Source organism: Ranitomeya imitator, chromosome 2, assembly GCF_032444005.1.
Source record: "Ranitomeya imitator isolate aRanImi1 chromosome 2, aRanImi1.pri, whole genome shotgun sequence".
Classification (NCBI taxonomy): Eukaryota; Metazoa; Chordata; class Amphibia; order Anura; family Dendrobatidae; genus Ranitomeya; species Ranitomeya imitator.
In genome coordinates this window covers 467274494-467301029 of record NC_091283.1, presented here as the reverse complement: position 1 = coordinate 467301029, position 26536 = coordinate 467274494, and the positions used below count along the sequence as shown (strand labels likewise).

The window sequence follows — 26536 nt, the reverse complement described above, 5'->3', positions numbered from 1 at the left end:
AGTTCATCACAGGAGTGGCAGAGTGCTTTATTGTGTGTTGTAAAGACTAACCTCTTAATTGTGGTAGCAAGCCACACTGTTGTGAGGAAAAAAGCTGGAGCATCCCATGACTGCACACACAGAGCCCTGCCTCTTGTTGCCTCTCCACAGCACAGGTCATAAGAGGAATCCTGCAGATTCTAGTGGGGAGTCTGAAGGACCTGTGATGACATCAGAAGAGGGAGGGCTCTGTGCTGCCATGTGATGCTCCAGCCCGCCCACTTCATGATATCACACAGGTCCTTATGCCGCAGCATCCAGCACAGGCAGGCAGGTGTGCAGCGATCTTCTCTCCTCTGGCCCCTGCTGCTGCCCCCTCCTCCTCCATGGGACACACAGATCTCCCCAGCTGCTGCAGGAATCCAGGGCTGGGGAAACCATGTGTGTCCCTGTGTAAGTGAAGGAATATTGGTTTGATACTCCCTGCTCAGCGCTGACAGGTGGGCGGGGAAGCAGCTAATGAATATTCACTGCACTTTAATCATCGGGACCACATGGTTTCCCCAGCCAGATTCCTGTAGCCAGCCAGGCAGCGGGACACTTTTCTGCCACCTGCAAGTGGGATCACAGTGGATCCCACTCACCGCTGCCCCCTCCCCTGTTAGATCCGGACCATAAGACGCACCCACACTTTCCTCCCAAATTTGGAGGAAAAAAAGTGCATCTTATGGTCAGAAAAATGCAGTATATAAACAATGCCAGTGAGGCCCTCACTCATTTCCAGCCATAAAGAGAGCCTGCCAGCCAGAGAGTCTGCCAGCCTGCCAGCAGAGAGCCTAGCCTGCCAGCCAGAGAGCCAAGAGCCTGCCTGCAGAGAGCCTAGCCTGCCAGCCAGAGAGCCAAGAGCCTGCCAGCCAGAGAGCCAAGAGCCTGCCAGCCAGAGAGCCAAGAACCTGCCAGCCAGAGAGCCAAGAGCCTGCCAACAGAGAGCCAAGAGCCTGCCAGCCAGAGAGCCTAGCCTGCCAGCCAGAGAGCCAAGAGCCTGCCAACAGAGAGCCTAGCCTGCCAGCCAGAGAGCAAAGAGCCTGCCAGCCAGAGAGCCAAGAGCCTGCCAGCCAGAGAGCCAAGATCTATCTATCTATTTATCTGTCCCATATCTATCTATCTGTCCCATATCTATCTATCTGTCCCATATCTATCTATCTATCTATCTATCTATCTATCTATCTATCTATCTATAATTAATTAATTAATGTATTTATCAATCTCTCATTTTTGTAGGAAGCTGCAGCAGAAGAGGTGCTTCCAGAAGAAGACCGAAGGGGTGGAGAAGAGAGACCTGGAGTGGGATCGCAATTGGTATGTTTCTTGCATGCATCGCGGAACCACAACCTCACACTACACCCAACACATAAAAACAGAAGATCCTTACAGAAAAAACACTGCACACAACACATACAAACTTATCATTACAGACATCACACAATATACAACACATACAAAATGATAATACACAACACATAAAAAAGCAACATACAAGCACATAATTTTTTTTTTTTTCCATAGTCTTCTTATTCTGGTGCTCGATCCAGAGGTCCTCACAGCGGCTCCCAGGGTCGTTGGCATGAGAGTGCAGGCGGCCGTCATTGCGTAAGCACTTTTTTTAATGTTATTTTAAACTTTATGTCGTTTTGAATCTAATTTTTTTTTTCCTTTTTTAACAGTCTTCACAGCGTGCTCCTGAGTCGGACGGTGAGGAGGTCAGGCTAAATATTGACCTCCTCATCGATCTGATCCGAGAGAGGGAGACGCTGTGGAACATGGCTGACCGCCGTCACGCTGATGTCATTGTGACCTGTCGGCTCTGGGAGCAAGTCTGCCAACAGCTCATAGACAACTGGGAGGACCTTGATGTTCGGGCCCAGAATCAAGCACGTAAGTGTACACAGTTCAGTTATGTTGATGGATTTAAAGTGTTTTATCCTAACCAACTTGTGTTTTCCCTTTTTTTTCAGGTGAGAGGATTGTCAAGCGGTCGATCAGGGATTGCTTCAAGAAGGAGTTCAACAAAGAGATGCGGGCCCCGAGTGGATCTGGAGGACGCAGGACCAGATATAAATACGTCCAAGCCCTGTTGTTCCTCAGGTCAACGATGGTAAATATTACCCACCACATTTAATAACCAATGTTTTATATGTCTAACCCTGTTTCAGCCGGGGCCATGCAATATCAGTATATTAATTATATATTTTTTTCTCTTTTGTTCCACAGTACCATCAGCAGCACTCGGGAGCCTGCAGCAGAGTTGAACCCTTCTGCGGTGATCCCTCAGGAGTCCGCCACCATGGGACACTTCGACAGGCCCGGCCCTCTGCACCTTCCCAGCCTTCCTTCACATCTGATCCCTCGGTCCCATCCACCAGCGCTGGAGCATCCTGGCCGGCTGCATTGCATGAATCTGCTGGTGAGGATATAGCTTTTCCTTTACCCCACCACTCTGATGCTGCCACCTCTACTACACCTGTGGCTTCAGGACGGCAGCGGCAGAGGGGTCAGGTACAGAGCTATGCGCCCGAGTTCTTTGCACCTGAACGCATCCTTCCAGAACTGTCTGAAAGTTTTGTCCGAGCAAATGGCCGCAGGTTTCAGTTTGGTAAATAAAAGCATTCTCGAGTTGCATACACTTCTGCTACGGATGCATTCAGAAGCAAGTCAATCACCGAACCACACTTTTTTCCGATTGGTAGTCAGGCGCATGGATAAGCTATCTCATGAACAGCAGATGCAAGTAATGAAATCGTGCCAGTCTACTCTAGCGCTTGTTACCTCTCAAGCCACCACACCTGCCACTTGTACACAACTTTGGTAAAAGAAGGTAAAATACTTTGGGTACAACCCAAACAGGTACACAACTTTGGTAATATAAGGTTAAAGGTTAAATACTTTGGGGCAACACAAACAGGTACACAACTTTGGTAATATAAGGTTAAAGGTTAAATACTTTGGGGCAACACAAACAGGTACACAACTTGGCTACAATAAGGTAAAATATGGTTAACAAGGTCCAAGAAAAATTGTTCACACTCACTCATCCTGCCAGTCTACTCTTCCTTCAGATTTTTAAAAACCGGATCCATCAAAAACCAGATGAAAAAACAGAAGAAACGGATGCCAACCATATGGAACAGATCCAGTTTACTGCCGGATCCGGGTATTGGATCCGGCGGTAAACCGGATCCGTTCCATATGGTTTTCACAAATTACACCAGATCTGGCTCTGCGGCGTCACGCTGGAATCGGCAAGGCGACCAAAAGCCTGATGTGTGAAAGTAGCTTAAAAGAAGGAAAAAAATGATACAGCCCACAATGATCAAAAATGGCGTAATGCGCACTAAAAATCTTTAATGTACTTATTTCCATTCTGCCATGTGCAAATTACATCATCACAGAATGGTATTACACTTCCAATGTTAGCTAATATCGTTGGATGAATCTGTCAAATGTCAAAAGTTAATTTTGAATGTTAAATTTTGGCTTTTTATGCATTGAAAAAATATAGATGGCCACATAATTGCATTTGTTCCATGCATTTTTTTAGAACAGCTATGACCCCTTTAGACTAATCACATTTTTTGTGACTTTTGTATAAACACCTCCTTTTCTTGTGATCTTTAAAGGGAATCTTTCACCAGATTTTGGCCACCTTATCTCAGTACAGCACGATGTAGCGACAGAGATCATGAATCCAGAGATGTGTAACTTAGGCTAGTTTCACATTTGCGTACGAGGGCTTTGCGGAGGGCTGCGTAGTTCCTCCGTTAAGCCCTGCCACACCGCTTCCTTCAGCTCCGCCTATGTCGGCATACTTCCTGCATACCTTATCTTTAACATTGGGTACGCAGGCCATGCGGATGTATGCGGATGCCTCAGCATGCGTCGTTTTCACGCTGCACCAACCGCAACAAAATGCAACATGTCGGCGCAGTGTGAAAACGACGCATGCTGGGGCATCCGCATACATCCGCATGGCCCCATAGAACCAATAGAAAAAAGGCATGTTGTATAGGAGATCAACAGGACTAAATAGTAACAAAGTATCAAAAGTATTTTATTAAACAACCTAGTAAGCAAACAACACAATTAAAAACAATTAAAAGCACAAAAATGCCCGAAATGACGGGAAATACAAGACATATCCCACAGACTAAGATGTAATAATGTATGTTGGCACCTGAGAGGGCTGGAATTAATTACAGGGTGCATCCAGAAAAAGAACAATCAAGATAATACATCAATCATATCAAGAGTAACTATATATATATTTTGATAGAATAACAATGGAGAGCACCTGTCCCAGCTAATGCCTACCAGACTAGGACCACATAAAGAGATGTGCAAACCCAGACATCTAGCTCCTACCATATAAATGGTAAGAACATATCTGCCCAAATACCATACCCTCAAATGACCACTACAGGCTAAGTATAATAACCCAACCGAAAAATGGCTCTAGACCCATTCAAAAAAATGGCAGATAGGTCAAAGGTCCAGTCCGTCCTATCAGTCAGGATGCCAGTCAGGATGCCAAAGAAAAGTCTGTGGGGCTAAAAGTCCCTGAACTAATGATTGTATAAACAAGGCAGCTTGTTATAAATACGCACTGCTGCCGTTTGGTTAAACAGCTCTAACAAAATGTGAACCCAGCTACTACTGAATGCCGCAGCCACTGGACCAATAATAATATAGTCAGGACAGCCCGTTATACATAAGCGTTTGTTACCGTGATACCAAACCACTGCACGCCCTGATTGCAAAACCACATGAGGTAAGTATACTCTATGCCAATAAGATTCCTACAAGGTGCAACGGACAAACCAACAGGCAATACTCGGAACTATAATAGAGCGTTATAGCCACCCATATATACATGACTGAACAATGCGTCCCTACGCTGATCCCAGATAAATTCAAATGCCGTATAATCAGCCGTCTACATACAATAAAGCATGCCTGAATAAAGGGTACAAAAACACCCATACATATACATATTACCTAATTGTGAGATGCTTCTCACTTCCAGCCGCACATGGCACGCCACTTTCCACAGACCCCGACGCGCGTTTCGCGACAGCTTCCTCCTGGGGGCGTGTCTATAGAGAGGCATCATAGAGCTTTTAAGTACCAAAGAACCAATGAAAGCATAGAGGGGCGGACCATGCCGTCTCATGATGTTAGTTAGAATAATCGTGAGACAAAATTATACCCTGCTCAATAACTAGAGGTATGGGGGTTTCACAATAAATACATTACCCCCCAGATCTCTTGTACTGGGCATTTATCAGTGACACGTATTCTGTATCATTTTAGCACCTTTGTTTCCTTATATAATACCTCTAGTTATTGAGCGGGGTATAATTTTGTCTCAGGAGACATTTGCATGGCTATTGTGAATCATAAGCGATCATGGTTACTGTCGGTCGATGGACTTTTTACTTAACGCATTCATGCGGTTCTTGGAGTTCTATGTCCTTTATCAGGGAGTAAATCTGGCTGAAAATGCATTTTGTTTAGAAATACATCTGGCACATACAGTGGGGCAAAAAAGTATTTAGTCAGTCAGCAATAGTGCAAGTTCCACCACTTAAAAAGATGAGAGGCGTCTGTAATTTACATCATAGGTAGACCTCAACTATGGAAGACAAACTGAGAAATAAAAAACCAGAAAATCACATTGTCTGTTTTTTTAACATTTTATTTGCATATTATGGTGGAAAATAAGTATTTGGTCAGAAACAAACAATCAAGATTTCTGGCTCTCACAGACCTGTAACTTCTTCTTTAAGAGTCTCCTCTTTCCTCCACTCATTACCTGTAGTAATGGCACCTGTTTAAACTTGTTATCAGTATAAAAAGACACCTGTGCACACCCTCAAACAGTCTGACTCCAAACTCCACTATGGTGAAGACCAAAGAGCTGTCAAAGGACACCAGAAACAAAATTGTAGCCCTGCCCCAGGCTGGGAAGACTGAATCTGCAATAGCCAACCAGCTTGGAGTGAAGAAATCAACAGTGGGAGCAATAATTAGAAAATGGAAGACATACAAGACCACTGATAATCTCCCTCGATCTGGGGCTCCACGCAAAATCCCACCTCATGGGGTCAGAATGATCACAAGAACGGTGAGCAAAAATCCCAGAACCACGCGGGGGGACCTAGTGAATGAACTGCAGAGAGCTGGGACCAATGTAACAAGGCCTACCATAAGTAACACACTATGCCACCATGGACTCAGATCCTGCAGTGCCAGACGTGTCCCACTGCTTAAGCCAGTACATGTCCGGGCCCGTCTGAAGTTTGCTAGAGAGCATTTGGATGATCCAGAGGAGTTTTGGGAGAATGTCCTATGGTCTGATGAAACCAAACTGGAACTGTTTGGTAGAAACACAACTTGTCGTGTTTGGAGGAAAAAGAATACTGAGTTGCATCCATCAAACACCATACCTACTGTAAAGCATGGTGGTGGAAACATCATGCTTTGGGGCTGTTTCTCTGCAAAGGGGCCAGGACGACTGATCCGGGTACATGAAAGAATGAATGGGGCCATGTATCGTGAGATTTTGAGTGCAAACCTCCTTCCATCAGCAAGGGCATTGAAGATGAAACGTGGCTGGGTCTTTCAACATGACAATGATCCAAAGCACACCGCCAGGGCAATGAAGGAGTGGCTTCGTAAGAAGCATTTCAAGGTCCTGGAGTGGCCTAGCCAGTTTCCAGATCTCAACCCTATAGAAAACCTTTGGAGGGAGTTGAAAGTCCGTGTTGCCAAGCGAAAAGCCCAAAACATCACTGCTCTAGAGGAGATCTGCATGGAGGAATGGGCCAACATACCAACAACAGTGTGTGGCAACCTTGTGAAGACTTACAGAAAACGTTTGACCTCTGTTATTGCCAACAAAGGATATATTACAAAGTATTGAGATGAAATTTTGTTTCTGACCAAATACTTATTTTCCACCATAATATGCAAATAAAATGTTAAAAAAACAGACAATGTGATTTTCTGGATTTTTTTTTCTCAGTTTGTCTCCCATAGTTGAGGTCTACCTATGATGTAAATTACAGACGCCTCTCATCTTTTTAAGTGGTGGAACTTGCACTATTGCTGACTGACTAAATACTTTTTTGCCCCACTGTAGATATCTCCATTAGAATGAATATATCCTGAATACGGCGATGTACCTGTTATTTTGTTTGCTATATTGGTCCAGTGGCGGTAGTAGGACTCAGCTGATTATTCTAACTAACATCATGAGTTCTCATGTTGAGGGGGATTCAGGACATCCTGCTTACGGGTTATACTAAAGGTGATGCCCTCCATTCTTTTAATTATATACATCCGCATGGCCTGCGTACCCAATGTTAAAGATAGCTACACAGGACGCATGCCAACGTAGGCAGAGCTGAAGAAAGAGGTGCGGCAGTGGGCAGGGCTTACCGGAGGAACTACGAAGCCCTCTGCAAAAACCTCATCTGCAAATGTGAAATCAGCCTTACTGGGCTTTTTGTTGTAGTTTTTATAAAATCACTGTTTTAATCAGCAGGAGATTATTACTAGAGGACTAGTAAGCCTGCTGCCAGGCTCTGAATAACCTCACCATTGATTGTCAGCTTTCTGCCTATGCACAGTGATCTGAGTGGGGTTATAGAGAGCTCAGCATTCAGAGAAGTGCATGATATAAAGCAAAAGTGATTTCATCGAAACTAGAGCAAGCAGCCCAGGGAGTTCATCAGTACTGACCTGACTGTAAGGCCACCTACGCCCATTGAGTATTTGGTGAGTTTTTTTACCTCAGTATGTGTAAGCCAAAACCAGGAGTGGGTGATAAATACAGAAGTGGTGACGTGTTTCTATTATACTTTTCCTTTGATTGTTCCTCTCCTGATTTTGGATTACAAATACTGAGGTAAAATACTGACCAAATACTGCTAGTGTGCACGGGGCCAGTCAGTGCCAGGGGCATGGTTATAGCTGCCGCTCACTATGTACTGAGGAAACTGAATCCCCACTGGCCGCACCTCTATGACTGACAGCTGGAGGCTGCTGGGAGGAATAAAGTTAATTTCCTCCCTGCAACCAACCATCATTTAATAACCAGGCAGAATACATAATAATATGAGCACAGAACGATCAGTAAAAGATCACTGTGCGCACATAAGTTGCCATTGTTCTTGGCAGCACAATTCTGTTTATATAGCAAGATATGCTGCTGAAAACAATGATCTTTTGGGCAAAACAAAAGATCATATAACCAGACTCCAGGATATAAAGGCAAATTTTGTTTTTATTTTATGGAATTATTATTCAGTTCCAAATGTAAAAAAAAACTATAGAATGTTGTAGTAAATTTTGCAATAATCCCAAGATTACATGTAATATAAATTAGGTTTGCAAATTTTTCGGCAATTTTCACAGAACTCCAAACCTCCTATTTTATATTTGTAACTACTTTACAATCCTACTGACTGTTTCCTATTACTGCAATGCATACGACTGTGACAGGAGTCATCATCCATTATACTTTACGGATATATTGACATGAAATCATGTAAATAGTATGGCCAACCCCAAAACAGAACTGGAAGGTTATACATGTCAAATTCTTCGGCTTGTAAAAAGAGCATGGGTTGCAGAAAGTTCCTAAAACCGGATGATTCTTGGGGCTGCATCTAGTCTATATTGTACACATCCCACATTACTGAATAAGAAGGTCATATCTCAGACTTGTTTCTCAGGATTAATTCCATCTGTAAAGCCATATAGATAGAAATCAGTCGTATAAAGCATCATAAGATTGACAAGCCATTTATTGAGGGAGCAGATAGAATCGGTTATGTGCATGTAAGAGGGTGGGCACAGAAAGATAAAGACAAGGCACCTTTCAGGTGCTTGATTGATACCACCATGCTCCTAAGCAGGAGGTCCTAGTGTCTTCATCTTATTTTCATGACTTTCAAGTCCTTGTTGGAGCAAAACCCGTACAGGTTGCACCACCCATTAAATGGGAATAAAAGTTAAACTGGAATGGACCTCTTCTTTCTTTTGGCCACATAGCAGCCACATGGCCTCTCTCTATGATTAGATTTGTTGTTGAACAGTATAGACCTCATCCTTGACACTGTGTATTTGTACAGTATACAATCTTTCAGCCAAAAAACATTTTTTAGCACAATGTTGGGTGAATTGTCTTGGTGGGAATATTTTTACCCTGTTTGGCTTTGACAGTTTGTGGATTCAAAGAACAAACTTAGATCTTAGATTATTAACAGACTACATTATGGTAGGACTGGCCCACCATAGTACCAGATGAGCCCCGATGGGCCCAGGTTCTGACCCTATAATGGACCCCAAATATGTAACAGAAGACAATCTTACTTGTAGATGACTTTGGAGCTACTTACTAATAACAAGTCTACTATAAAATGATTAGCAAATAATCTATAAGGCTTTAATAAATATGTGTCCCAGTGGTGAGCACAAAAATTGAAATAGAGGGACTGCACATGTTCTGAGTGGCTCTCAAGAAAATTCTGAATAATCTCATTTAGTGGGCTTAAGTAAACTGTGCCCCACCCAGGGCCATAGCTATTCTATGATAAGCTACTTCCATGCATCAAAGGGGTTGTCCACTTTCAAGAAAGTTTTCCCTAAACTGCCATAAATTACTAATATAACAATCTCAGCAGATACTCAGCCTTCCTCGGTCCAGCGTCGACTACAGTGGTGACGTCATGTCAGTATTGTGCATCACTGCTCTAGCCAGTCACTGAGCTCCATTTCATACATTTATGACATTTCCACAGAATGTATCTGTTAGATGCGGGACTCACCTCTCGTATTATCCCCAGTCTTGATTGATTAAGGGACCCCGTCTTAAGGAGAGCTGGCATGCAAGACTCACTACATTAATTTCTCTCTGAGGGTCATTCAAATTGGCCACAAGACAGGAACCCATTCTTGAGATAGATATGGGTCCCAGAGGTTAACATTTATGGCATAGCCATACATGTGTAAGGGGGTTGACTAAAGTCATGAAATATGTTCTATACTATTCTATAATTTGTAAAGCGCTACGGAATATCTCGGCGCTATATAAATAAAATTATTGTTATTATGTTATGTATATTTAAATTTTATTTATGTCCATTGTATGATTTTCTGTATTCTTTGAAGTATTGTAATGTATGGTTTCAAATATTTATAGGGAGAGCGTAGTACCCTAGTTGGCCCACTAGATGAGGGTAGAGTGATACTCAACTTGTAAATAGTTAAGTGGGAGGAGCTAACAGACGTTAACCTGGGAAACATCTGGAATTTGAATCAGTTGGGAGGGAGCGCCCTGACAGGGCAGTTAGCTCTGTAACGTTGAAGATAAGAGCCCAGTCATACAGTATTCTGGGACAGGGCCTCATCGGTGAGTAACAACAGGAGAAGTGCTGACATTGCAGAATAAGTGGGTCTGCAGTTGCCAGAGGAAGATTAAGCAGGTCAGAATGTGGCAGCTTGTTACGTGGGTGGATGTACTCGAGACCGGGGTGAAACAGCTTAGAGGTTTCCCTACTGAAGCAGGACTGAGCAGAGATGATGCTGAGAATTTGAATCAATTTGGCGGGAATGCCCTGACATTCTGGGACAGGGTCTCATTGGGGAGTAACACCAGGAGAAGTGCTGACAGTACAGAATAAATGGGTCTGTGTTGTGAATTCCGCTCTTGGGCTCCCTCCGGTGGTTGTAAGTGGCACTTTTGTGAGTTCTGCTCTTGGGCTCCCTCCTGTGGTTTCAAGTGGTACGGCTGCTTCTTGGAGTTAGCTGTCATCAGCTGCCTCCACTTATCGTCTCTTCTGCTCGGCTATTTAGGCCTGGCTCTTTCTTCAGCCAGTGCCACTTGTAAATGGTTCCTGGTTGGATTCACATCTCTTTGGATTTCCCTGTTGTCCTGACCAGTTCAGCAAAGCTAAGTTTTTGCTTGCTCTTTTCTGTCCATAGATTGTGGACTTATCCGTTCTGTGCTTTCTATGTTTGTCCAGCTTATCAGTATGAATTGATTCTGTCCTGCTGGAAGCTCTGGGAAGCAAATTTACCCTCCACGCCTTTAGTCAGGTGTGGAGATTTTTTGTAAACTCTGCGTGGATTTTTGTAGTGTTTAATACTGACCGCACAGTATTCCATCCTGTCCTATCTATTTAGCTAGACTGGCCTCCTGTGCTCATCCTGGTTTCATTCTGTGTATGTCTTTTCCCTCTCCACTCACAGTCATTATTTGTGGGGGGCTGTTGTGAATTCCGTTCTTGGTTCTTGGTTCAGTATCTTGTCAAGTGGAAGGGTTATGGCCAGGAGGATAATTCTTGGGTTGTTGCCTCCGATGTTCATGCCGCCGAGTTGGTTCGTGCTTTTCATTTGGCTCATCCTGATCGGCCTGGGGGCTCTGGTGAGGGTTCGGTGACCCCTCCTCAAGGGGGGGGGGGTACTGTTGTGAATTCCGTTCTTGGTTGTAAGTAGTATTTTTGTGAGTTCTGCTCTTGGGCTCCTCCTGTGGTCTTTAGTGGTATAACTGCTTCTTGGATTTAGCTTCTCAGCTGTTTCCTTTGATTGTCTTTTGGGCTCGGCTATATTAGTCTGGCCTTAGTTCTCATTCAATGCCAGTTGTCAATTGTCTCTGCCTGGAGTCATTGCTCTTTGGATTGTCCTGACACTCTGACCAAGTTCTGCGAAGCTAAGTCCTTCCATGTCCTTTGCAGTTCACTTATTGTGGACTTGTTGTTTTGTACTGTCTTGTTTTTTGCTCATTTGTCCAGTTTATCAGTATGGATCTATTTAGCTAAACTGGAAGCTCTGGGCAGCAGAGTTTGCCCTCCACATCTTTTGTTAGGTGTGGAGATTTTTGCATTTCTCTGCGGTGGACTTTTTCTAGTTTTTTCTACTGACCGCACAGAGCTCTTTTCTGTACTTTCCTTTTTAGCTAGAAGTGGCCTCCTGTGCTCAATCTTGTTTCATACTACGTATCTCATTTCCTTCTCCTCTCACAGTCATTACATGTGGGGGGCTGTCTTTCCTTTGGGGATTTTCTCTGAGGCAAGATAGTTTTCCTGCTTCTATCTTTAGGGGTAGTTAGCTCTTAGGCTGTGACGAGTTGCCTAGGGAGCGTTAGGAGCAATCCACGGCTGCTTCTAGTTGTGTGTTAAGCTTAGGGTCTGCGGTAGTATAGATACCACCTGCTCAGAGCTAGTCTCATGTCGCTCCATAATCACCAGACCATAACAGGGGGCTAATCTATCCTTTGGGGATTTTCTCTGAGGCAAGATAGCATTCCTGCTTCTATCTTTAGGGGTAGTTAGCTCTTAGGCTGTGACGAGGTGCATAGGGAGAGTTAGGAGCATCTCACGGCTACTTCTAGTGTTGTGTTGAGCGTAGGGACTGTGGTCAGTACAGTTACCACTTCCTTCAGAACTCGTTCCATGTTGCTCCTAGACCACCGTATCATAACAGGTCTGCAGTTGCAGGACTGAGCAGAGATGACGCTGAGAGACCGGAGTTGCCAGTCCGTCCGGGAAGCGTGCTTAGTGACAGAGAAGGAAAGACAGGGACAGAGGAGAAATTGCCTAATGTCCACCCTGATGATGATGATGGAAAGAATATGAATGCGCTGTGTACCAGAACCAGTAAAGTTAATATTTCAAGCGTTGAACTGGATTGTGACTCAATCTTGGGTGAATTGTCTTGGAGCTGGGGAACTTGACAGGTAACAGAACGTAAACCTGTGATTTGTATGTGACGGGTGGTCAGGGTGTGCAAGAGACTTTTACCTCAGCCACAACAACCACCCTGTCCCTCCCTGACACGTGTCTGAAATGGGAATACCCCTAGTTACAAGTGTCTATTAAAATGTTCAGTCAACAATAGTTGTGCAAGATTTTGGATCATGTATAATAGTTGTGCAAGATTTTGGACCATGTACAATAGTTAGGCAAGATTTTGGGCAGTGTACATCCAGACATAATCGACTCTTATGCTAGGCGAGTCTCACCAAAAGTCAGCTGTTGCCCGTGTACATATTGAAAAATCATGAGCCAAAGTTGATAAACAATACACAGCATGTTGTACACAACAGAAACACCTGTTTCTATACAGGGATTACTAACAAAAAGAAATCCCGTGCAATTACAACAGATATAGCCTATAAAGAGATATTGCACAAAAAAGGATCATTATCAAAAAAAAGTCTTTATTAAATACATACAATGTTGCTAAAATACATAGAAACAAAAAATGGGAAACTCTGAGGGTGACAACTACACCCTGGATATTCTTTACCAGCGTAGTGTTATTTATTCCAGTAATATGGATCACTAGCACACCAGTATTTGCTATGGGGCTTGTACCTTTGATTATGAGCAACTTGTTAACCTCTTACCTGCGGCCCTTGGTGTAGTTGTCACCCTCAGAGTTTCCCATTTTTTGTTTCTATGTATTTTAGCAACATTGTATGTATTTAATAAAGACGTTTTTTTGATTATGATCCTTTTTTGTGCAATATTGAAAAATCAGTTGTGTCTGTGTGAGCAGGTTGCAAGAAGCAGTAACGGACAGGAGGCAGAGCAAGGGTTAATGATTGATTTAGTATAACAGGGAATACTACACGCAAGGAGAGGGTAATGGAAACACAGGAGAGTAACGGATTATTGAAAATGGGGTACAACAGGAATAGGGAATTTTAAAGAGGAGTTCAGTAATGATAAACTTATCAGTCCGACGACATCCAGAATGTGAAATCCCCGGTTCAAACAGTGGCGCCAAGGCAGTGCGGTGAGTCCTTGGTGACCTGAAGGGAGCCCTAGGTAAAGAGGCTGCTGTGCAGGAATGTGGGTAGTCTCTGGCTCTGCTGGAGCTTAACGTAACTCGGGATACAGTTCAAGGCGCTTCACCTGGGTTCTCTGTCTCAGCATGCATGTGTCTAGTCTCTGATTGGGGATTTTATCCCTCCCAGTCATGGGTGCCAGCGGGCACTTAACAAGACTCTGTCGACAGTCTCTGTGTGAGGATATTGGGGGCCCTGTGGTGTCGGCCTGCTCCGTCTGGACGCTTAGGGGATGGAGCACCAAAACTGTCTGTCTGCACTCCGCGTGTTCCTGCCAAGTCTGACCAGTCTCCCATGCTCTGCGGCTTTTTAAGCTTAGCCACTCCCCCGGCCACTGAGTGCAAAGGTCAGTCCGGGGTTTTAAGCTTTCCCCCGTACAACATGGGTGACAGCCCCGATAGTTCCGGATCCATCATGTAAGAGGTACACCCGGTCTGGTCTTTTTTGTCCTGCTCCTTACATCTGTATCTACCATACATTAGTACACATATAAATCAACAGCAATGTAAATAGATCATTGAGCAGATGATTACAGCTACGTGTTTACTGGTTCATACCTTGAGATGTTAAAAGATGAATTAAAAACATTCTGGAGTGAAAGTCAGTAATCCAGACCAATAATTGCGCTAATAAAAAGGCTGCAGGGGAACTAAATGTAAGAGGATTGTGAGCATGACGCCAAGCAGCTTAGACAGTCCACTCAAGGGGGAGAGGGATCTGGTCCTCACCATGAAACATCTGCATGGACTGGCAGCTGTCCAGAGCAAGGCACGTTGAGAGAGAAAAAGTTCATGTGAATTGATTCTCCTGAACGGAGGGGCCTCTATTTTGGAGCATTTTCAATCCAAATAAATACCGTAGATCTTCAGAACTGAAAAAGAAAAGTGTGACTTGAATCACTCCCAATGATATCTGTCTTTCACCAAGGATCACAACAATAAAGGGGTTGTACAGTACTAATGTGAATAAATTGGACAAGCTGCAGTGTGTGGCAAAGATGCTTTCATAGGTGAGCCAGTGTAAATATGGAAATAATAAAGGATTCATGGTGCTCATAAGTAGGGATCCCCCAGATCGGAATCACATTGATAGGCTATCAATGTTCAAGTCTTGAATGTTTGCATGGGTTTCCTGCAGGTACTCTGGTTTCCTCCCACACTCCAAAGACATACTGATAAGGAATTTAGATTGTGAGCCCCAATGGGGACAGTGATGATGATGTCTGTAAAGAACTGTGGAAATTATTGGCGCTCTATAAGTATGTAAAATAAATAAACCTCAGTAATATATAGTATTAAAACTTATCAAGATGCCTATGACTGTTCTACAACAGACATGGCAGAAAAATAGTAAAGTAGGATTAGGATATGGGGTATACGGAGCCTGTATGGTGTACATGAAGTCACTGTTTTTGGTATTATGAAGTCATAGGCACTCCATGTTCAACTTTATTGGGTGTTTGTACAGGACTGTATTTTCCTGCAAAAAGTCCAACATTTTTAGGTCCTTTCCAGTCCATTAGTCTTATCATGGAAAGGAATAGGTTATCATGTTCATATTTCCTAATAAGACACATGAATATCATAGAGAGTGGTCGCGGCTTAGGACTCCATTATAAACCAGAGGTAATAGTCTTTCTGATGAGCCTAAGTCATCAACTTATCTGAATTGTTGCTATTTAATATCATATCTCCCCTGTGATGGCCTCAGCTGGGAAAATAGTCCTAGTGGAGACAGCGTCCATTGATATAATCATCTGTGTGTTTAAAACCAATAAGAATTGTCCCTCTCAGTAAGTGATTGGCTCCAAATTGGGCTTAATTTAGGTTGTCGCCTGCTGGATCCTTAGGGCCCATTATTGAGCTATACCTGGTTGTATCGGAGATTGCTTAGTTTAACCAGTCTACATAAATGCTTGATAATTTCTTCATCTTCCCCGGCAGCCAGTCAATATTTCCCACTCCTTGGTTTTCCCATACAAGTAATTGCCAACATAAATACTGGATGGCTGATGAGTGATGGCTGGAAACTAGGAAGTATGTACATGATTGTCCCACTGGGACCCATTGCAATCTGCTTATCTGTTGCAATACAAGTGTCTTGGTACTGTAGTCGCCTGCTCAGAGATATGCAATTCGTAGCAGGGTTATAATGAGACTCCTTGCCTCCATTAAAGGAGGATGTACCATAATTTTCCATATGATGAATTGATGAGAATTTACTGTCTGTAGATAGAGCCATTTCTGGAATGCTGGGGATAATGTACGCTTGTGATGTGGTTTGGTATGTGATGATCCCCTACATGATGCCGCTTTTCCACTATTGTCCGCTATGTAATTCAATAAAGATCTGTTATATTTTTACATATATTTAGCATTACTGCTTTCTTTGACCATAGTGCTTGTAGGATTGTATATGTGGGAGAAGGCAAGCGATAAATACTCTGAGCAATTATGGATGATGGTCCAGATCATATCTCAAAATAATACTGCAGTCAATAGACGTCTTTGTATTACAGATGTCAGAATGACTGAAAAGAGTTTTTCACCTTTTAAAAAGCTTTGGGGAGTGTCTTGCTCTCTTTGAAAGAGTTGCACGGAGGTCCACATGCAGAGATACTCCTAAACTGCTTCTGGGTATAACCAGCAAGGCGAGACATAAAAATAGAACACAATGGAAGACGCTGTTTCATAGCATAAAAACACAGTAAATTGATATCGAAATGAGGATGAAGTAGGTTTGGTGGTCTGCACAGAGAATGAGAAAAAGTTGGCAATGTAAGTGTTTATCTGGGGTGCACTGCCTGGTCGTTTTAATTATGGTTTTGCAGTTAAAGCACTTGTGTTCTTTATTGTTTTGCATACATGGCTTTAAGTTACTTTTCTACATACTTTTTTTTAGTATTGTGCATTTCACTGCTTACTGAAACTAAATTGTTTCATTACATACATGTGGTTTTTCCTGAAGGAGTTGAAACGAGTTGAAATAAACCACCACCTTACTTGCCATACTGAGATATACATCTCAATTCTGTCAGCAGCGCGGAATATTGTCCACTAACTCCCTTTACAGTCTAAATTATTTCATTGAAAGAATTGAATAGTGCCATCAACTATAAAAAATGATGTGACCCTTGGGACTATTACTGGGCTCATAATAATTGCTAGATGGCACGCTTTTACAAATTCCTGTGACTTCCCTCCCCGTTCCTTTCTTTGTGTCTGTCTTGTCTCTGTGTATTTGTTGTTCATTGACTAAGGGTACCGTCACTGTTGTGAATTCTGTTGTCGGGCTCCCTCCTGTGGTCATGAATGGTACTTCAGCTGGTTCTGTCCATGGACTTCCTCTGGTGGGTGTTTCTGAGTTTCCTTCCACAGGTGACGAGGTTAATTCGTTAGCTGCTGCACTATTTAACTCCACTTAGATCTTTGCTCCATGCCACCTGTCAATGTTCCAGTATTGGTCTAGTTCACTCCTGGATCGTTCTTGTGACCTGTCTTCCCATCAGAAGCTAAGTTCCAGCTTGTATTTCTTTGGTTTGCTATTTTTCTGTCCAGCTTGCTATTTTTTCATTTGTTGTCTTGCTTGCTGGAAGCTCTGGGACGCAGAGGGAGCGCCTCCGCACCGTGAGTCGGTGCGGAGGGACTTTTTGCGCCCTCTGCGTGGTCTTTTTGTAGGTTTTTGTGCTGACCGCAAAGTAACCTTTCCTATCCTCGGTCTGTTCAGTAAGTCGGGCCTCACTTTGCTAAATCTATTTCATCTCTGTGTTTGTATTTTCATCTTTACTCACAGTCATTATATGTGGGGGGCTGTCTTTTCCTTTGGGGAATTTCTCTGAGGCTAGGTAGGCTTTATTTTTCTATCTTCAGGGCTAGCTAGTTTCTTAGGCTGTGCCGAGTTGCATAGGGAGCGTTAGGCGCAATCCACGGCTATTTCTAGTGTGTTTGATAGGTTTAGGGATTGCGGTCAGCAGAGTTCCCACGTCCCAGAGCTTGTCCTTTATCATCAGTAACTATCAGGTCATTCCGTGTGCTCTTAACCACCAGGTCTATTATTGTCCTGACCACCAGGTCATAACACGTCACACAGTGGCATTTTGATTGCTACGACGGCACGATCCATGACGCTCCAGCATCGTAACAATATCGCTCCAGCGTCGTAGACTGCTGTCACACTTTGCAATGTACGACGCTGGAGCGATAATTTCATGACGTATGTGCGATGTAGAAGCCGTTGGTTACTATGCGCACATCGTATACAATATCGTGCACACCTTTGTTACACCATGCGATCATGCTGCCACAGCGGGACACTAGATGACGAAAGAAAGTTTCAAACGATCTGCTACGACGTACGATTCTTAGCGGGGTCCCTGATCGCAGGAGCGTGTCAGACACAGCGAGATCGCTGGAACGTCACGGATATATCGCTGGAACGTCACGGATCGTGCCGTCGTAGCGATCAAAATGCCACTGTGTGACGGTACCCTAAGTTCTGTGGTATGGACTCAGGGAAGGAGCTAGATGAAAGAGTTGCCAAATATAACCTCTTTGGATATTTACTTGAAATTTAGAATTTTGTTTCTCTATGCATTGAGGTTTGTCATTTTATGGGGGAAAGTGCTAACTTACATTTTAATTTTTCGTGCTTCTTTCTTGATGCTTTCTCCTTTTTTACTTCCTACGAAGGTGCTTAAACTTGTTTACACACAGACTTGTCTGATTGTAACTGTTGGACGTTTTGTTTTCTAAGTTGTTGGACTTTTTGTTTTCTAATGTTAATATTACAAAATGTAATAAAAATTTCAGTTTAAAAAGGAAAAAAATGATGTGAGACAAGAAGTTATTTTGTGTGTGGCTGAGGACACATGTAGCCTCAATACCAGGCCCCAGAAAAACAAGTTAAATGAGATAGCCAAAGAAAAGTAATCACCGTTGCCATCTGAGATATGGTGGCCCAAAACAAAGTAATAGAATATTGTGATAAGTCATGGTAGCACCTTATGAGACAGTATTACAAACCTATTGCTCATCTTTCATCATCATCAGATGGGAGGTGAATATTACATTTAAAATATAGTCACCCAACATACATAAAAACATGACCTAACGTGTGGTCTCACATGGTGGTTATTGGAGTCGAACAATGTATATGCACAATCTATATTAAATACCTTCTTGAGGCTTAAGGAGTCTACCTTACCAGCAAGGATACCACCAGCACACATGATAAACTGGACCATTTAAGGTATATACACCATGGATGTGTTACAACTGATATACCTGGACACATCTAGCCACTAATGATGCTACCACCACAAATGATTAATGTCAGCATAAACTGGGTCTTACTTACAAATGCTATAACTGGGTCTATGAAATAAACTGATGATACCACCACCACCACATAAATTTACACTTGGCTGTCTTAATTATCTCTGATCTTTCTTTCTTGCAGGGGAAATATTACTGAGGAGTACTAATTTTCAGCTTAGTGATAAGGATGGCAGCAGAACTAGCATTCATCCAACAAGTCAACCAGGAGACCTTAGTCAAGAGGTGAGAATTTGCTTCACATTCATTATAAGGGCCAAAAAAGTCTGAATCCCATCTTCAGCCACTTTGGTAGACCAAAGGGATAGAGTATGGTAAGTGCATTTACAAAACAAAGAATCAGCAACCATACTTACTTGATACAAAATATCAAATACTTTGTTACAACAGAAATCAGGTTATGGTTGGTAGACCAATAGGGGAGGTCCTTACTATTCCCAATAATTGCATCTACTGATTCAGTGGAAGCTATAGTTGCCTTACATACTGTGTGTGCAACCATTGGTTTAAGTGGCACCATGCAACATCTTCATGCAGTTTATATGTTCTCTCTGCTTTCCTCCATCTAAAATCATGATCATTGAAGGAAGTGCTTTTTATGACAGAGTGAGTGGCAAAATCAGAAAGTTAGACTATATGTGGATTAAGTCATGAGACTCATAAATCTTCCATGTAGAGTTTCTCATCGCAGAGTCTCGTTTCTCATTCTACCACTGTATTGTATAGCGTTCTGCAGTGGCGTAACTTGAAACTCATGGGCCCGATGCGAAAGCTCCAATGGGGCCCCCAATATTGTAAATCTTTAATAGCAATAGTCTTTTTCTATAGGTCAAAGGGACTTTTAGGGCCCCTTACTCTTCAGGGCCCGGGTGCGATTACAACCCCTGCACCTGTTGTAGTTACACCCCTGGTTCTGGGAGTTCTAGGAGGTTTTAATGGAAAGGTATTGGTCAACAGTCACCAATGACTTGTGGACCCTACCACTCTTCTTTGGAAATATTTTTGTCTTTATTAAGTTATGGAATGCTAAAGAAAAGAAAAAAAAATCTGGTGCTCAGGAGATAATCCAGAAGATGGTAAACAAACAGTGATGAAACATTTAATATTTTGGTTGTTCAGAGCATTTTAAGTTTTTCCACATGTTGGGTCATTTTATGATTTGTTTTGTAATGCTAAACAGCGGGTGCTCTATGGTCATGATGTAGAGAAAGGGCCCCGTTTCTTCACACCCGCTGTGTACCTTCCCATAACCGTAGGTTCTTAACCACAAAGGATAATGAAGTGCATTCAAACTGTTCCACAAAGCATAGACCTTTCAGGAATTTATTGGTGTATCAGGAAATTGAAAACAGTTTTTTGTTCTGTCATTCTAATGTTTCCACCTAGTTTGATTTACAAGCTACACTTAAAAAATATGTTTCACAGGCTTGTCTTGTTTAGAAAACCAATCCTTAAAAATTCTATACTTCATTTTTGCACATTAATAGAAGAGAGACCCTCGTTCAAGACCCTTATTGCTTAGCCGGAGCAAAAAAGTGGCTGCAAATAAATTTTTGGGGAAACAGCATATCACAGATATATAGACAGTCAATCGATTTTTTGCGGAATTTTTTCTATGGTGGAGTTGTAACACCTGCTACTTGATTTCCCTACAAATTACAGCAAATTGTTGGTGATCCTGGTAGCAACAGAACCAGTCTCTTTACCATTTTGCTATGCCAACTGTCCTTCCATGAAGATAGTCCATCAATGGGATTTTCCTTGGGATAAGAGCATGTATGACAATCAGAATTACTTGATAACTGTCCATACATGATACTATTCTTGATACAACTGTCAGAAATATTGCAACCTCTGTAGTCCAATCAAGATATTTTTTTGTTCATTTGTTGAAATGACTCTTATAAAAGATAATCTAAAAATCTTTCTTGCTTTTACCAGAGTGAAGGTCAAGCTACACTGGACAGTCAAATAAGTGAGGGTTCGACACCAACAAGAAAATTAGCATTGGAGCGCTTAATTAATGAGGAAGATAATAAAAGTCCTCAGTCTACTAAAGAGATGACCCAACTAGAACCTCCCCATTCGGCATCGTTATTATGGCAAAATTCCTGCTCAAATGATCTCCCCACAGAGAAGGAAGCTCGACTACATCATCACCTAAGTGGTTGTCCACCACCAAAACATGTCAGAAAAATTCTACACAGATCAAAGACAATAGGCCACAGCATAGGAGACGAGGTTATAGGCTTGGTATCAGGATGCACATCTTCTGACTCCCAACCAAGGAATTCTGTAGAAGGAAAGGATGGTACTCGAAGGTCATCATTACAAAACATAAATACACCCGATACCTGTATGGCTCAAAATACAAGTAGTTCTGGTTCACCTCTGGGACCTGGAACTTTATCTCGGAGTTGGAAACTTCAGTCAGAAAATGATGGTGAACCCTCAGACCATCAGAGTCTTAAAACACAGAAAATTAACTTGGAGGTGATGAGGAAGCAAACCCATCTAGAATATAGTGACTCTAGCAGTGATGATGAGGACAGACTCTATATTCTTGAGTAATTCCTTGAAGGATTCCTAAAAACATGGTATTTACATCACGTTGTTAGGCTGGTGGACAGTTCTTTCAAGGATCTGAGATATTGTTCTTGATTGGATGATGCGGAACTGAAGGTTTTTTTTTTTATTATGTTTATTTTTTAAGGTCTAATGTTATTGATGATACCAAGGTGAACCTTAATCCAAGTCATTCCAAATATATGGAAGTGGGTTGTTTTACAGCGCAGCTTTTGCCTTTATACAGTGAAGACAGACATACAGTACATATACCAATCAGTGATGAATTTAACAACAATTCCTATAGTTTTGCTTGACCAGTCAAGTTTGTAATTATGTATATCTACATAATCATAGGCAGGGCACATGACTGCTATAGGGTCCATGGTGGGACAGGCCCATCCATGCTTCCTGTGATATTGTTATAGCGGTTACTAACAGCTTTCATTTGGGGGTCTCACTGCATACACATTTATACATCTATTAAATGGTAATTGTGATTACAGAATAAGTGTGCACTATTTCTGTCCCTTTTATGTTTTAGACTTTGCACTTTCACAAGTTTTTTCTCCTCAAAGCTCTATCATTAAATTTACAATTGACTCCTGGTGGATGGAAACTAGCTGCTATAATGTGTCTTATGCACACACAGAAGAATTCCTACTCATCTGCTTAGTTAACAGCACACAGCCAGAAGCAGCAGCAGCCTGAAGGAAATTATACCTCTGTATTGGGCCGCGTAGATTCAGCTCTGGGATGAGGTAAAAGACTTTATAGAAAGCTTAATTCAATCTTTCTGTGTCTCCCTCTGCCTGTTTTCTCACTGTGCTTGCAACCCTAGTCTTGAGCAAGATGAATTGAGATATATTTTCAGAGTGTGTGACATGTTTTAGAGACAGAATGTAAAGTCCCCGTCACACATAGCGAGATCGCTAGCGAGATCGCTGCTGAGTCACAAGTTTTGTGACGCAACAGCGACCTCAGTAGCGATCTCGCTATGTGTGACACGTAGCAGCGATCAGGCGCCTGGTGTGAGATCGCTGGTCGTGTCGGAATGGCCTGGACCGTTTTTTGATCGTTGAGGTCCCGCTGGGTAGCACACATCGCTGTGTTTGACACCTTACCAACGACCTCGTTGACAGGACGTCCCATTGAATCATCATGAAATAGCATCGTTGTACAGGTCGCTACAGGTCGCCGCATCGCTGCTGCGTCGTTGGGGAGATCGCACTGTGTGACATCTCACCAGCGACCACATAGCGACGCAGCAACGATCCCTGACAGGTCGTATCGTTGTCGGGATCGCTTAAGCGTCGCTATGTGTGACGGGGCCTTTAGGCTGGAGTCACACTAAACGTATAAAAAAATCAGTCCGATTCTCACTGCCTAGAGTCGCACGAATGTAATGCAAGTGTAAAGGCCCCGTCACACATAGCGACGCTTAAGCGATCCCGACAACGATACGACCTGTCAGGGATCGTTGCTGCGTCGCTATGTGGTCGCTGGTGAGATGTCACACAGTGCGATCTCCCCAACGACGCAGCAGCGATGCGGCGACCTGTAGCGACCTGTACAACGATGCTATTTCATGATGATTCAATGGGACGTCCTGTCAACGAGGTCGTTGGTAAGGTGTCAAACACAGCGATGTGTGCTACCCAGCGGGACCTCAACGATCAAAAAACGGTCCAGGCCATTCCGACACGACCAGCGATCTCACAGCAGGGGCCTGATCGCTGCTACGTGTCACACATAGCGAGATCGCTACTGAGGTCGCTGTTGCATCACAAAACTTGTGACTCAGCAGCGATTTCGCTAGCGATCTCGCTATGTGTGACGGGGGCTTTATGCGAGTACAATCCGATTTTTCACACCTAGCATCTGATTTACATCTGAATGCAGTGTGATTGCTATCTGATTGCAATGCAGTTTTAACATGAGCTTTTACATACAGCAATTCTCTTTGTCATTTACACATTGTTTGCAAAGGAAATACTCTTCAAAACAAAGATATATTTATTAGATAGATGGAATAAAAGCTGGCAAATCATCTGCCACATACAGTAAAATCACAGCGTGACAGGTTAGAATAGAATCAGTAGAATAGATGGACAAATAGATCTCAGTGACACACACATATATATACTGTATGTATATATACAGTGCCTTGTGAAAGTATTTGGCTCCCTGGAACTTTTCAACCTTTCCCCACATATCATGCTTTAAACATAAAGATACCAAATGTAAATTTTTGGTGAAGAATGAACAACAAGTGGAACACAATTGTGAAGTTGAACAAAATTTATTGGTTATTTTAAATTTTTGTGGAAAATCAAAAGCTGAAAAGTGGGGCGTGCAATATTATTCGGCCCCTTTAACTTAATACTCTGTTGCGCCACCTTTTGCTGCGATTACAGCTGCAAGTCGCTTGGGGTATGTCTCTATCAGTTTTGTACATCGAGAGCCTGAAATTCTTGCCCATTCTTCCTTGGTAAACAGCTCAAGCTCAGTGAGGTTTGATGGAGATCGTTTGAGAACAGCAGTTTTCAGCTCTTTCCACAGATTCTCGATTGGATTGAGGTCTGGACTTTGACTTGGCCATTCTAACACCTGGATATGTTTATTTGTGAACCATTCCATTTTAGATTTTGCTTTATGTTTGGGATCATTGTCTTGTTGGAAGACAAATCTCCGTCCCAGTCTCAGGTCTTTTGCAGTCTCCAACAGGTTTTCTTCAAGAATGGTCCTGTATTTGGCTCCATCTATCTTCCCATCAATTTTAACCATCTTCCTTTTCCCTGCTAAAGAAAAGCAGGCCCAAACCATGATGTTGCCACCACCATGTTTGACAGTGGGGATGGTGTGTTCAGGGTGATGAGCTGTGTTGCTTTTACGCCAAACATATCGTTTGGCATTGTTGCCAAAAAGTTCGATTTTGGTTTCATCTGACCAGAGCACCTTCTTCCACATGTTTGGTGTGTCTCCCAGGTGGGCTTGTTGCAAACTTTAAATGACACTTTTTATGGATATCTTTGAGAAATGGCTTTCTTCTTGCCACTCTTCCATAAAGGCCAGATTTGTGCAGAGTCCGACTGATTGCTGTCCTATGGACAGACTGTCCCACCTCAGCTGTAGATCTCTGCAGTTCATCCAGAGTGATCATGGTCCTCTTGGCTGCATCTCTGATCAGTCTTCTCCTTGTTTGAGATGAAAGTTTAGTTGGACGGCTGGGTTTTGGTAGATTTGCAGTGGTATGATACTCCTTCAATTTCAATATTATCGTGCTCCTTGGGATGTTTAAAGTTTTGGAAATCATTTTGTATCCAAATCCGGCTTTAACTTCTCCACAACAGTATCACGGACCTGCCTGTTGTATTCCTTGGTCTTCATGATGCTCTCTGTGCTTCAAACAGAGCCCTGAGACTATCACAGAGCAGGTGCATTTATACGGAGACTTAATTACACACAGGTGGATTATATTTATCATCATTAGGCATTTAGGACAACATTGGATCATTCAGAGATCCACAATGAAGTTCTGGAGTGAGTTTGCTGCAATGAAAGTAAAGGGGCCGAATAATATTGCACGCCCCACTTTTCAGTTTTTCAATTTCCACAGAAAAATTTTTCTCGCACCCATAGACTTGCATTGGCGAGTCTCGACTGAGTCTTTGTGACAATCGCAGCATGCTGCAATTTTACAAGCACGTCGAAAAAGCGCCTGAAAAAAAAAACGCTGATGTGAACTGCCCCATAGATTGACACTGGGCCGAGTGCTATGCAATGTTTTCTCTCACAGCACTCGGACGTATTTTAAGGTACTGTGACTCAGGCCTTAGGCAAAAAGTGTCTTCTCTCATAAGATATACTAGAATGGAAAAAATGCATGAGCACAATAGGGTCTTAACCACGTTAGATTATTTGATATAAATAAGTAGAACCACTCACCTTTTGTGGTTGTGTGAGACACAACATTTATAGAGCGTGAGAACCAGATGCAGCAGCTTCTATAGACAGTAAAATTAAATAGCAGGCGAGGAAGTATTCCTGCGCTCTCTGGATTTAGCTGCATCTATAGATGAATGAACTTTACATTTAACACATTTCAGAGTCAACTGACTCCTTCTTTAAAGATATATTAGAAAGTATGTTATACCCGTATATACTCGAGTATAAGCCGACCCGAGTATAAGCCGACCCCCCTAATTTTGCCACAAAAAACTGGGAAAACTTAATGACTCGAGTATAAGCCTAGGGTGGAAAATGCAGCAGCTACCGGTAAATGTTAAAAATACAAATAGATACCAATAAAAGTAAAATTAATTGAGACATCAGTAGGTTAAGTGTTTTTGAATATCCATATTGAACCAGGAGCCCCATATAATGCTCCATAAAGTTTATGATGGGCTCCATAAGATGCTCCATATTAAAATATGCCCCATATAATGCTGCACAAATGCGGATTATGGCCCCATAAGATGCTCCATACAGACATTTGCCCCATATAATGCTGCACAAACGTTGATTATGGCCCCATAAGATGCTCTATAAAGATATTTGCCCCATATAAAGCTGCACAAACACTGATTATGCCCCATAAGATGCTCCATGTAGACATTTGCGCCATATAAAGCTGCACAAACATTGATTATGCCCCATGAGATGCTCCATGTAGACATTTGCCCCATGTAGACATTTGCCCATATAAAGCTGCACAAGCATTGATTATGCCCCATAAGAATTT

The 26536-nt window shown here is 42.6% G+C and overlaps 1 protein-coding gene across 1 annotated transcript in view; it reads left to right on the top strand.

Moving 5' to 3' along the window:
- Positions 1–22296, top strand: part of ZNF831 (zinc finger protein 831) — a 214089-nt gene extending 191793 nt beyond the window's left edge. Inside the window, exons 5-6 of the mRNA XM_069751223.1 lie at positions 19352–19452; positions 21169–22296. Coding sequence (XP_069607324.1) covers positions 19352–19452; positions 21169–21798 — 731 coding nt within the window. The 3' untranslated portion in view covers positions 21799–22296. The remainder of the gene's footprint in view (positions 1–19351; positions 19453–21168) is intronic.
- The last annotated feature ends 4240 nt before the right edge of the window (positions 22297–26536 follow it).